This window comes from Chinchilla lanigera, unplaced genomic scaffold (genome assembly GCF_000276665.1).
Source record: "Chinchilla lanigera isolate Chin_1 unplaced genomic scaffold, ChiLan1.0 scaffold00108, whole genome shotgun sequence".
Lineage (NCBI taxonomy): Eukaryota > Metazoa > Chordata > Mammalia > Rodentia > Chinchillidae > Chinchilla > Chinchilla lanigera.
The window spans coordinates 376007-390478 of record NW_004955509.1 but is presented as its reverse complement, the minus strand read 5'-3'; the positions used below and the strand labels follow the sequence as shown (position 1 = coordinate 390478).

At 38.0% G+C, this 14472-nt stretch overlaps 1 protein-coding gene across 6 annotated transcripts in view; it reads left to right on the top strand.

Annotated features, from left to right (window-relative positions):
* The window catches only part of LOC102004624 (chromosome unknown open reading frame, human CXorf23), a 52081-nt gene extending 44685 nt beyond the window's left edge, over nucleotides 1-7396 (top strand). For all 6 annotated transcript variants that reach the window (XM_005407800.2, XM_005407801.2, XM_005407799.2 and 3 more), the window contains one exon: nucleotides 6439-7396. In XM_005407800.2, the coding sequence (XP_005407857.1) occupies nucleotides 6439-6465 (27 nt within the window). In that variant the 3' untranslated portion in view covers nucleotides 6466-7396. The remainder of the gene's footprint in view (nucleotides 1-6438) is intronic.
* Nucleotides 7397-14472: the final 7076 nt, after the last annotated feature.

The following is a 14472-nucleotide window of genomic DNA, read 5'->3' as shown; positions in this document are numbered from 1 at the left end:
CCTGGAATCTTTGGCTTCTTCTAAGGTTGCTTCTCTTTCTCCTTAAATTGGGCACATTTGTGCTCAAATGGAGTTACTGGCTCTGAGACAGCACGTACAGTGCCTTTTTCTGTCACACTGGGGATCAAACCCGGGCCCTTGCACGTGCTAAGCAAGCACTTCACCGCTGAGCTGTACTCCTTATCTGCATTTGCATCACTTTGTATTCTAACCTCAGCAGCAAAGGGAACTTTGAAGATCCTCCTTAGAAAGACACTTTAGTCTGGGTGGCATCTCTGTACATCTCGGCTTTTTGCTTTGTTTGTTATGGAGTTCATTTTTTGACAGTTAGGAGACTAGTACCTAGATTAATTATGGATGTGTGATTAAATGGTTCATCTAAGTGCCCTAAAATTAGAGATAAACTTACTTATTCCTACATACTTCAAAGTCCACTGCCAATATTTAGGTGGTTCTTGTCTGGACTCGTTTCCCTCCTTCCCTATTGAAATGCCTGGACTGATCATTCATAGCTTGAACATCTTGTGTTCATCATTTGTAATGCAGTCTTGTTGTTGTACCATCAGACTATATGCTTCCTGTTTCCGCCTTGGGGACTGATGGAGGTGGATCCTAGATAGGCTCCTGTATGTCCTCTTCTTCCTCTTAGCAGAAAAAGAGTGTCTTCCTGAAATTGCATTGGCTTCCCAGCTGCCTATAAAATAGTAAGACTACCAAGCAGAAGTAGAAAATGTAGAACTGGCACTCGTCCTTACTCTTCACGTATCTGTCACATTAATCTTGTTCTGACACCCTAAGTCTCTTTTACTGGGTTTCCTATTTTTTTTTTTTGGATTCTGTGCTTAGGATGGGAGATGGGGGTGGTGGTGTCTGTTACCCTGGAGTAAGTCTTGTCTTTTATCCACTAACATTTAGAAGTGTCCTCCCTCAAATATCTTCTGCTTATCCCAGAAAGTTTATAGACACTCTTGTGGGTCTGACGACGTATCAGAAGAGGACAAAGAATCTAGTAAGAATTCATGAGACCACCTCTGAGAACGCTGCCTCTGAAAAACTGTCAGCAGTCCTTTGATCCTGACTACCTCCAAGACCTCCAGATGTTCAGCTGCCTCCTAGGCACCCTCACATGGATTCCCTAAAAGCACCTTAACCTTAGCGTGTTCAGAATCACGCTCGTACTGAAGTGTGCTATCGCATGAGTGACCCTTAAAATATGCTAAGTGATAGAAGGCAGGCACAAAATGACACTTATTGTACGGTTGCATTTTGTCCAGGACAGACAGAATCGGAGAGAGAAAGTAGACTAGTGATTGCCAGGGACTAGGGGGTTAAGAGAACATTGTGGGGAAGAATAGTTACTGCCAAGGGGCCTGGGGTTTCTTTTTAAAGTGAAAAAATATTCTAAAAGTAATTGTGGTGATTGGTGGTTGCACAGCTCTGTGAATATACTAAAAAGCCACCGAGCTGTTTACTTAAAATACGTGAACTTTATGGTATTTGACTCTCAGTGAAACTATTAAAAATATTGTCAAGCTTGCTGTCCTTCTCAGACCACTTATTTCCCCTCATGGTCCATAGCTTTTGCAGCTAGTCAAGCCAACACAGAAACCTGTCTACTAATCAGTCCTCCCACTTCTCCACCCAGCTAACTGGTTCCAAGTCGTTCTGTCACTCATTCATAACTTCTTCATTCATTCATTTTAATGGCTGCGTATTATTCCACTGTGTGGATATATTATTTATTTCAATGCTTTTCAAATCTTTTTGCTCATATGGTCTCAAATTTTATAAAATTATCTTCCTTCTTGCACATTTTAGGTTACCTATTTTATCATAAATTGTTGTAAAGTACATAATTTCTGGCATATTATAAATACCAACAACCTTAAATAAAGCCTACATCATTCTTCAAAATCCCTTTAGTGGAACCTGCATACCAAAGTACTTCATTGCTTATTAAATATAATTTAGTATATAATATTATTAGATTTCTGTTTCTGGTAGATGTTTAATATTTCCTTTGAATTGATTTACTGTTAGAGTAAATCAAAATACCATAAGTATATTCTAAATTTTGTTAAGTACTTACTAAATAAAAGAAATACTAGAAATCCATTTCTTTTTTCAGTGAGTTCACATATTCATAAATAAATATAGTTATTGCTAGTAGAATAGTACAGTATTCAAGTATCTATTCTAATTTTATTTTTTCTTTTATAGATGTAAGTGCTGAGAAATCTTGTTTGTATGATTATATAGATGGGAATGCAAGCACTTCCATAATAACAATGCCACTTGGTTCTTTGGACTCACTCTGACTTACAGGCCCAAAAAATCACTTAGTGATCTATCACCTAAAAATATTTTGAGTGTTCTATCACTGACAGCTTGATTTCATCCTCCTTAAATTTGTGTTAAGTTAAAGAATGGGAAACTGTCTGATTTAACATGCAAACATATGCCATTTACTACTAGTTACTAAGGTTGGTTCACTTTCTTGACACCATCATCAATATTTCGAAGCGCCCCTTTGTGGTAATCTAAATAATAGATTCAGAATAGGAAGAAAGTATATCTTTCTTGTACACAGCGGAAGGCAGGGAACCAGCCTTAACTAATTGTGTAGGCAGAATAATTTAAGAAAATGAACACTGGAAATTTGAAGATCTAGAAATTAATTTCCTCAAATCATTGGTGCCAATATATTCCTTTGTAAGGGTTTGTGTACTTTCGTTCAGTGACCCCTGACTTACCTAACGAAGCCTCTGTCGATGACTTCGGGGAGGCTTACAGGTTTTCAGTATTTGCAGTGTTACCACTTGAGCATGTTGAGATTTCGGTATCTTGCCATATTGCCTCTTTCACTCATTTTAGTCTAACCAGCAGTATGTGAGAAGGTCTGCATTCCAGCCAGCACTGAACATTATCGGTCCCGTCGTCAGTCATCAGTCTAATAGTAGAGAGGAGTTCTTATTTGCTTTTCTTTGTTAATGGTGTGAATATCCTCTTTATGTGTCCATTGGCTACTTGCGTTTCTTCCCTCAATTTCCTTATTTCTATGCTTTGCCGGGGTATCTGTTGGAGGATAGTAGTTTTTCTTATTGACTTGTAGGAGCTGTCAGTCTACTGAAGGTATTAACCCTTTGCTGCTGTTTGTCAGCTGTTTATAGTAGCTTTTACAGCATAGAACTTGTAGGTAGTCATGAATCGGTCAAGTTTGTCTCGTATGGCTTCCAGATTTCCTATCGTGCTTATACTTACAAAAATTCATTACTGTTTCTTTGAAATGGTTTTATGGTTAATTTTTAACATACAACTATTTAACATACTTAAAGTTTATTTTATGACATATGTAATTTAATTTTATGATACAGTATATAAGGATTCAGTCTTTCCCCAGTGGATGTCATTTTTTCCAACACCATTTATTGAGTAATGGCACCTTCCACTGCTGATTACAAGCACCATTTTACTGTATTCTAGATTCTTGCGTATTCCTGGCCCGTTTTTGGATGCTTTGGAGCCATCTTGTTTCCTTGCCTCCTGTGATTTGCCTATTCAGTATCTTCACTACTAGCAAGTCCTAGAACACAGATTGTGTGCTATCACTGCTATCACCTACAAGAAAAGAGACCGCCCCTGTTGGCAAGGTCTAGTCCTGAGCTACAGTTATAGTCATATTTCCCCCAGCCCTCTGATTTTTGGAGCATAACATGTGGTCTCGTTTCTTTATACCTCTGTTGCTACTGTTTCCTTGGCTAGAAATAGCCTGCTGATGCCCATTCTTTTCTCATCAAAGCCTACTTTGCTTTGAAGGCCCATTGTGAAGCCTTTCCAAAGCCCCTCTTTAATCCTTGTTTTACTTGGTCTCTAATTATTTCTTTTTACCTTCTTATTTACCCAAGTAGATTATCCAACTTTTTGTGAGTAGAGGGGACTCCATTAGTCTTTTGTCTTCCTCTGTTGCTTTTTATCTAGTCAGTCTTTAGAAAGTACACATTGGATGGAATTGAATCCGATCATACACACACACATATACACATGCATTCATACATGTGTCCATCCATGTGCTCCAGAAAGTAAAAAAAGAAGCCATGATGTTAACCTGGGAGGCTGAGGCGGGAGAGTTGCTAGTTCAAACCTAGCCTAGGCAACATAGTTGACTTTATGAAACCCTGTCTCAAAATAAAACCTAAGAAAGGGCTTGGGGGTGTTTCTCAGTGTAAAGGCTTTAGGTTCGATCCCCAGTACTGCAAGAAAAAAAAACCCGCCACAGCTATTGTGTCAGGGGTCCCCAAGTTTGATGAGGACTTAGAGGACTCAGCATCTAGTTGCATTTATGATTATGATTTATTAGAGCTGAAGGACACACAGCGAAATAGCCAAAGGAAATGGCACATGAGGCAAAGAATGGAGGAAACCAGGTATAAATTTCCAAGTGCCTTCTCCCAGCAGAGTCACATGAGACATGCTAAATTCTCCCCGCGATTTAGCAAGTTAATACCTGTGAAATGTTGCCAGCCTGAGAAGCTTGCTTGGGAGCCGGTGCCCAGCATTTTCTCTCGGGACTGATTGTGTAGCCACCCACGCATCACCTACCTGCCAGCCACACACCCAGCTTGCGGGCTTCCATAGGCAAATAGACGTTCAACACATAAATCATACTGTTCGCATAAAGTTTCAGCACTGACCAGTTCATCTTAGGCACTCTCCTGAAAGTCACGTTCCTAAATGCTGGCCAAGGACCAGCGTCATAAGCAGCCCTTGCAAAGACAGTAGTCAGGTCTGCAACCATATTTTTGAACCAGCCTTCATAGATGCTAAATGATTAAAGGGAGGAGATCCATATGGTAGACATGGCCAAGGCATGTAAGTGTGCTCATTGCTACCCTCTTCATGGAAGAGGTAGGTTGTAAGCTGAGGCGTGGAGAAGAGCCAGATATAGTAAAACCTAACGCCAAAGATCCATGCTTGGCAGTAGATTCTAGGGTTTTGGAAACACTGGCTTGTGCAAATTGAAAAGACCCTCATGCGAAATTCCTCATGTTAAAAGCTGGGTAAAATATTTAAGATTTGAAGTGGTAGCAGTCAGACATCTTCCTACATTGAGAAGGAAAAAGTGGCATTTAGGGTGATCATTTGGTTAGCAGTGGGTAGCAGGGTTCTAGAGAAGAGAGGTGGAGTCCAGGAAGAACAAGGGAACGTTTGCAGCGACCCAGGTATCAAGCTATGGAAACCTAGGTGAAAAGGCACTTGGACGTTAGTTCAGCATTCCGCCAAAATAAGCTTTCAGATCATTACAAGGATGGGCATAAATTTGAGACATGGCACGAAAGAAGCTATGTGAAGATGAACAAGTTCAGAATAAATTGCACATTTTTATAAACAAGATACTTCAGTTAAAATTTTATTTAGTATAATTAGAATTTCCTTTTAATGTTAGTAGGTGACTTTTTTTCCTTGAAAATACATTTCTGTGATTTTATGTTGTGTAATAAATAAGGAGATAGAATATAGTGAAGTCTACCTTTGTTTAAAGGAACGATGTTGAGAAAATATATATGACTGTGTTTTGAACATTTCATTAACCAAAATAGAAAAATAAAAATTTTCTATCAGCACTGTTTCTGCTTGGAATTAAACAGCTCCATACTAATACAAATGCCAAAAATAAATCAACTTTTAAATTTCTTTCAGTTTTAATAATGTAAGATCCTAGGAAAAGGTAAGGATATGTGTATTAATAAATTTTTCTTTTTAATGTCCCTGAGAAATATGTCATTCTACCATTTTTGTTTTTATCAGTTGCATGGTCTTACGTCCAGTTTACGGTTAGTAATTTAATATTTTACATAGCACCACAATGCAGATTCCATGTTCATTACCTTTTAATTGTGGTCTTACTGTTTATGTGAATTCCTTTTCTCAAATTTACTGAAAATTTGCATCTTTTAAAGGTATAGGTAAAGGTCTAAAGGCAAGAAAACTTTTTCCCTGCTCATAGCTTTCCCTGCAGTTGTCAGTTATTAGAAGAGTCCATATAGTTTTAGAATCAGAGATCCCATATGATGGGAAAGATAAAATACTCGTTTGAGGTTGTGCTTGTGTCATATCAGGCTCCATCGTGGAGAGACTGAGGGTTAAGAATTTTGAATTTATGCCAGGGAGCTCCTGCTGGACTCACCCAGGTAGCCGGATGCTGTTTTCATCGATTTACTAATACCAGTGTTATCTAACGTCATGCGTTTTTTTCTTGTCTCACTGTGTTCTGTTGTTACTTTGGGTCTTTGGGGTCCCACATGCCTTTGTGGAGGTCTTGAGGTGCAAGTAGTACTCTATTAATTAAACGGTGTTGAAAATTGTACTGTGAACTCTAGCTCCGATGTTACAGCTGACTCTTCTTTTGAAGTCTGTATTTCTCTTGTTTTCTCTCTATAGGTTTATACAAACGCCACAGAAACCTAATCTGGAATTGTTGCAGATGGAAATGCCACTGCCAGAGGATATTTGGGAGCATCTCTTTTTGTCAGGATGTAGAATTGGCACTAAGGCACTAATACTGTAACTTTCTTGATAAAATAACTTTATTTTTCAGTAGTGGAATATTGCAACTTTTTTACACTTAACGATTGCTTTTAAATTACAGTATTCAATTTAAAAGTTGTAGTAACTACAATTTCTTTTGCAAAAAGTTTCAGTAGGATCACTTGAAGGGCATTATTTGTTGATGCATTTTTCTCTGAGCATGGTTTCATCTAGAGAACTTAAAACCAAGTTATATGCAGAGGTTTATATGTTCAAAGTTTTGTTTATGTACTAAAAACAAAAGTATCTGAATTGTATAGTGTCTGTACATGAAAGAACCTTAACAGTGGCCTTACAGTAGTAATTTTTATACCAAGGTTTTCTTTTTCTGATAACATTTTGGCTTATGACTTGAAGTTTTCTTAAGTTTCTGAAGATCAAGGCCTATATAATTCATACGTTTCATATTACGATATAAGAAAATTAGGGAAAAGGTGCTTCAAATTTTCCATCAGGTAGTTGTGAATGCACTGAATTTTTAGTAATATGTTCATTCAGTTTTTTCCACAACTATTTGCTCTTTTCCAGTTTCAAAATGCTATTGTGGAAATATGTAAAGATTTTGTAACCTATATTCCATCTTATTTTTCCCTCAGGGCAAGCTTCTGCGTATCATATTTTTAAAGGCTTTTAAACAATCTGACAGACAAAATCTCATATTTGAAAATTGTACTTTACTACGACAGCATTACACATTTTGCAAGTACATGTTATAGAGTGTTTATTTTCAGTTCAGTTGAAATGTACTGTGTACCTACTGTGTGTAAGATGCAATTGATGGGATTTTAAATAAAAACTTCAGATCCCAGTACCTTGTTTCTTTGTTTTCTGTCTTGCTTAGCAGTACATATACATTCCTAACTAAGTTTCTGTGAAATGCTTATTTGTAATAAAACACAATATTGTTGCTCTTTCTGCTTGAAGAAATACTTACCAATTTGTGTGAACATTATTTTTAATTTTCTATGCTACTTACAATCTTAGTGTCTTAGGTTTTTATCTTGTTGCTGGAACAAAATACTTGACAGCCAAAAATTAAAGGAGAGGTTTATTTTAACTCCCAGTTTGTGTAAGTTTCAGTCCATCGTCCACTGGCTCCAAGGCAGGGTGGCAGGGCAGAGGGGGACTGCTCAAGGCAGGGCATCCAGGAAGCAGATCAAGGGAGGAACCCAGGAGGGAGAAAAATGTTTCCAGGCCACACCCCCGGGGACCTGCCTCTTCAGGCCAGGCCCCACCTCCTAATAGCAGCTCAGCTATAAACCCCCATAATGCAGTCACCAAAAAGCCCTGTCTCTGAGCCCATGAGGCTCTTGTGGGACACTAGATATAAACTGTAACACATGGATAGGGCCTGTTGATCTTTAATGCTGTTCAGCATTTAAGAAGACAGAGCTTTCTAAATTAAAATGTAGAATTTGATAAAACTTGCTTATTTATAACTGGATTATGAAAGGTCTTAGCTACAATTGTGCAGTTTTTTCCCATATCTTAAAAAATTGGGGCAACCTATGCCTTGAATGAGTCAGTGATAGGGGGTCAAGAGCACTGGATTCATTGCTAACTGGACAATAAGTTTAGACAGAAGGCCTGCATTATACTATATACTATGCAGGTCAGGATTTTCGAACATATTTGATGTACCTGTTATGGTAAGAAAGAAACATATGCACGTAATGCCATGGCAACTTTATATTATGTGGGTACTTACAAAATCTGTCTCAAATTTTTAAAATTACTGATTTCATTTCTTCCCATATTCTAAGGAGTAATCTTGAACTTTGAATGCTTAAGTATTTGATTGAAACTGTTTCACAGATACTGTGCTAAAATTTCATCAGTAAGCCAGAGGACAAGATACATGGCCCCTGCCTTTATGATATGAAAAGTGTAAAAGGGAAAATGGACATTAAACTTAGAAATGAAACTTGGTAAATGACATTGATTCTGTAGTTTTATTTTTTATTTATTGTAGCACATAGGGGCAAAATGGTTGATTTAATATTACTCCATAGCAAATTCCATATTTAGGCATGTTTGGATATACTTTGGCACTCTCTCAAGATGCAAAGCATGCCATATATATTCTATGCAGAAAACATTGCTTTTTTAAGAGGTACAGCCTAGAAAAGAAATACTTGTTTTGTAATTTAGAGTATAGAATAAGGACAGGGACCATGTTGGTCTTGTTCACCATAGTATCCTCAGCACCCAGCATCCTACTTGATACTTAATAGGACCTCATGAAATATTAACTGACTGATGAATGAATGGCGAGTAGAATATGTCTATTTTTTTGTCTTTTGTCTTTTTTTTTTTTTTTTGAGGCAGGGTCTTGCTATGCAGTTCAGGCTGGCCTTGAGCTCATTTTATAGCCCAGGCTGGTCTCGAACTTACAATGATCCTCTGCCTCAGCCTCCTGAGTGCTGGGATTATAGGCGTGCACCACCGCTCCCGGCTGAATATGTCTATTAAGATTTACATATGTGCTGGGTGCAGCAGCACATGCATGTAATCCCTGCTACTTGGGAGGCTGAGGCAGGAAAATCTCGAGTTCAAGCCTAGCTGCACAACTTAGTGAAACCCTGTCTCAAAGTAAAAATAAAAAGGGCTGGAGCTGTGGTTCAGTGTGAAGGCCATTAATACAGTTCAATCCCCAGTACCACAAAAAAACCAAAGTCACAACTACAGATCTAACTTTCACATGGAAGTTGAACAGAAGGTTATCCGTAGCATTTTTCATTGACTGGAAAGAATGCTTAAGACTTGAGGACAGTTTTTTGATGAACTCCTTATCACCAGCCCCCACCTCCCCTTTACCATGTGCTAGGCCCTTTGGTGGGGCGAAGGTGTCAAAGATAGTAAGACATGGTCCCTGCTTTGAGGAACATAGCCCACTATTACTGAGCAAGAGATTCACAAAGATAAAGAATTGCAACGTAGAAGTATTAAGTACTGTAACAGGCATAAGTGCAAAAAGCAGAGAGAAGTTTACATCCCTCACTGAGCACCCCCTTTGGGTTTCTTTCCTATTGGCTTCACAAACCTCATAAGGTACCATTGTTCTGGTGGTTTTACTGCTTTTAAAAATTGATCCATTGTGGGAAACTGTGAAGTGCACGTAGGCTCTCTCCATCATTTGTTACAGCTGCGAGTGCATCCAAAATTATCTCCGTATAAATTAAATTTTACAAAATACCCATAAAGCCAGTGTTCCCAGGTTGGTGACAGGGACCATCAGTGTTGTTGCCACCCTCATGTTGGCTTGGGTCTGCACTGCAGCAGAGCCTCAGGGGAAGTGGGTCCTTGGAACCTCTTTAGTGCCAGAGTTTGGTCTGCAGACTGGTTGCTGGCAGTAGTACTGAGACTGGACGGCCTCTATCTGGCAAACTTTGTTGATTTTGCAGCAGCTGGATGGTTTTCCTCATTAGTGTCTGTCTGTCAGCATAGTTTGACATTTCACTATGGTGGCGGGACTCAGTTTTGAATTCTATATAGAAAAAGCAGCGGGATCCCAGCCTTTCAATAGCTTTGAGACAACTAGAAATGTCTGCTCCTGAGTCTAGTAGACCTCTAGGCAAGATGTCCCCTGCCCAACAGGATATGCTGCCAACATTCAGCTAGGATGATACCCTTGAGGATCCTGGACCTGTGACTCCTCCCCCATTGGACATGAGCAGCACCCCAGAAAGCCAGTAATTCCAGAGCACGAGTATCAGTTCCTTGCCAAGGGGAAGGAGGGAAAGGACAGTATATTTTCCACCCCACCCCCAATACAACTGTTCTGGTTTGTGTCTAGATGTCCCCCTGCCCCAAAGCCTCTTACAGTCATAGAGGTGGGCTTTCCAAAGCTTGTTAAACCTGGACTTCTTGGTTTTTTTTATTATTTTAAACAGAAGAAAAAAATCACAGCACAGATAAAAATAAAACAACACAAAGACAAAAATACAGAAACAGAAATACAGATACAGAATTTCAAAACTAGATGGTAGGAAATTAATAATGGTTGTTATATTACATATTGTTATCTTCAACAAAGTTGCTCAGATTACCAGATGTAAGAATGCAAGATTGATCAAACAATTACAGAGAATTAAACTATTAGAAACAATACAGAGTTTCACTAATCAAGATGGTAGGCATTCACCAATGGTTGTCTTCAAATTAGTTGTTCAGATTACCAGATACAGGCAGGCAAAATTGGTCAAAAAAAGATGTAAATATTAACTGTTACTTTCAATTAACCAATAGACATCAGCAGTTCAATTATCCCAGCTATCCTTGTATATACAGATATATTTTATTCCTTTCCTTCTTTTCTCCTTTCTCTCACCCAAGTTGTTCCTTCCCTTTGAACAATTTCCCTTTCAGGTTTTATTTACTCCTTCAGGTTCTTATACTAGGGAGACAATATGATGTTTACACATGTGGGTCTGATTTATTTCACTTGAGAGTTGGTCTCTAGTTTACCTATAAAAGCCTCCAGTTTATCTTTTTTGATAACCAAGTAATACTGCCTTGTATAAAAATACCACATCTTTTTTACCCATTCCTCCATTGATGGGCATTTGAGTTGTTTCCAAGATTTGGCTATGACAAGTTGTGCTGCTATAAACTTGGATGCATGTATATCGCTGTGGTATGATGTTTTCAGGCAGGCACTGTGCCACTGAGCTATATCCCCAGCCCAGTATGATGTTTTCAGTTCTTCTGGAAAAATACCCAGAAGGAGAATAGCTGTGTTGAATGGGACCTCTAATCCTAGTTTTCTGAGGAATCTCCACACTGATTTCCATAGTGGTTGTACCAGTCTACACTCCCACCAACAGTGGAAAAGTGTTCCTATTTCCCCACAGCCCATCCAGCATTTGTTATTGGTTGATTTCTTGATGATAGCCATTCTTTCTGGGGTGAGATGGAATCTCAGTGTTGTTTTAATTTGCATTTCTCGAGTGACCAATGATGTTCAACATTTATATATATATACATATATATATATGTATATAATTACTATTTGTATTTCTTCATCTTAGAAATGTATATTCATCTCATATGCCCATTTTTTTACTGGGTCTTTGAATTTTGGGGACCTAATTTTTTTCTATTCTTTATATGTTGTAGATAGATGTCTTTTGTCCAAGGGACAATCAGCTAAAATTTTTCCCAATTCATGGGTTTTCTTTCCACTGTGTTGGTGATTTCTTTTGATGTGCAAAAACTTTTCAATAAGATGAGATCCCAGTTGTTGATTCTTTGAAGTATTTTCTGCACAGTTTGGCTTTTGTTCATGAACTCTCTGCCTGCCCGTATGTCATCAAGATTTCTATCTTTCTCCTCCAGTAGATTTAGCGTTTGTTTTAATATTTAGAACTTTGATCCATTTTGACTTTAGTGCATGTTGATAAACATGGGTCTAATTTTCATCTTCAGCATATGGAAAGCCACATGTTCCAGTATCATTTATTAAAGAGGCTATCTTTCTTCCAGTGAACATGTTTGGCCCCTTTGTCAAAGACAGGTGACTGACTGTGTTTGTAGTTGTACCTGCATGTTCTAATCTGTTCCATTGATCTTCAGGTGTGTTTTTTTTGCCAGTACCATGCTGATTTTATCACAGTAGCTTTGTAGTATAAGTTCAAGTCAGGAATTGTGATATCTCCTGCCTCTCCTTTGTTGCCCAGGATTGCTTTTGCTATTCTAGGCCTCTTCTGGTTCCAGATGAATTTGAGGAATGTTTCCTTTAGATCTGTGAGGTATACTAATGGTATTTTAACTGGGATTGCATGAATCTGTACAGCAATTTATGGAGTATGGCCATTTTCACAATGTTAGTAGTTCCTATCCATGAGCAAGGAATATCTTTCCATTTTCTGAAGTCCTCTTAAATCTCTTTTTTCAGAATGCTGTAATTTTCACTGTATAAATCTTTTACTTCCTTTGTTAGATTGATTCCTAAGTATTTCATTTTATTGGATACTGTTGTGAAAGGTGTGGTTTCCCTAATTTCTCTCTCAATGTGTTTGTTGTTTGTGTACAGGAATGCTATTTTGGAGTGTTGACTTTGTATCCAGATACACTACTGAATTTGGTTATTAAATCTACAACTCTTTTCATGGAGTTTTTGGGGACTTCTATGTAGAGTATCATGTCATCTGTGAATAATGATTGTCTTGGTTATTTTTCTCTCGTTGCTGAGACAAAATACCTAGTACCTAAAATTAAGGAAGGAAAGGTTTATTTAGCTTACATTCTGTGGAGGTTTCAGTCCATACTTGGCTGGCTCCGAGGCAGAAGATAGCAAAGCAACAAGAGCAAAGGGGGGAATGGCAGCCGAACAGCAAAGTAGCCAGAGCAAACGGGAGGAATGGCGGCCAGCAGCTTCTTTCCTTGCCTTACTTTGTAAGCAGACTACCCCCACCTAAGGGGCCTGTAGCTCTCACATAATCTCCATGCTCTCCTCTTCCACAGGCTCAGGATGTATACAAAGTAAGCACCCTGGCTCCCTGCTGAGGCACTTAGCCAAACCTCTAGACTCCCCAAGTTGACACAATGTATCAACCATAACAATGATAATTTCACTTCTTCCTTTCCAATCCTTATTCCTTTTATTTCTCTCTCTTGTCTTATTGCTCTGGCTAATGTCTTGTTCCTGATGTTAAAGTGAAAGCTTTCAGTTTTTGTCCATTCAGTATGACATTGGTTGTTTGGTCACAGATGGCTTCTATCAGAGTGAGGTAAAGACCATCTATTCCAATTTTGTGTAGGGTTTTATCATGAATGAGTGTTAGGCTTTGTCAAAAGATTTTTCTGAATCTGCTGAGATGATCATGTGATTTTTGTCTTTGGGTCTGTTGATATGGTATATTACACTTATTGATTTGCATATATTGCACCATCCCTGCATTCCTGGGATGAATCCCACTTGGTCATGGTGTATAATCTTCTTAAGGATTTGCTGTATTCTGTTTGCTAGTATTTTATTGAGGATTTTTGCATCTATGTTCATTAGAGAGATAGGCCTGTAGTTGGTTTTTTTGGTTGGGTATTTCCCTGGTTTTGGTATCAGTGTATACCAAATGAGTTAGGGAGAATGAGTTAGGGAGAATTCCCTCCCTTTCAATTTCATTAAAGAATTTGAGAAGAATTGGCATTAAATCTTCTCTAAATTTCTTGTAGAATTCAGCTGTCAATCCATCAGAACCTGGGCTTTTCTTTGTTGGTAAGTTTTTAATTACATTTTCAGTTTCAATGACTAATATTGGATTATTCAGAATTTTTATATCTTCTTGATTCAGCTTTGGTAATTCATGTGTATCTAGGAATCTGTCCATTTCTTCTGTGCTTTCCATCCTGTGAGAGTAAGGATTTTCAAAGCAGGTATTGATGATCTTCTGAATTTCTACAGGATCTGTAGTAATTTCACCCTTTTCATTCCTTATTGTATGAATTTGAGTTTTTTCTTTCCTTTTTTGATAAGCTGGCTAGGAGCTTTTAAATTTTATTTATTCTTTCAAAGAACCAACTCTTCAATTCATTAATTCTTTGTATTGTTTCTTAGTGACCATTGTGTTAATTTCTGTTCTTTTTTTAAATTTCTGTTCTTATGTTTATAATTTCCTGCCTTCTTCGGGCTTGACTTGTTCTTCTTTTTTCTAGAAGCATTATGTGCAGCATAAAGTTGTTTATTTGTGCTCATTCTGTTTTCCTGATGTGAGAATTCACCACTATGAATTTCCCTCTTAGGATTGCTTTCCTTGCATCCCACAGGTTCTGGTAAGTTGTGTCTGCATCTTTGTTTGACTGTCACTGTTGTTTAATTTTTTCTTTAATTTCATCTGTGACCCATTGGTTATTCACGAGGATGTTATTTAATTTACATGTGTTTATGGA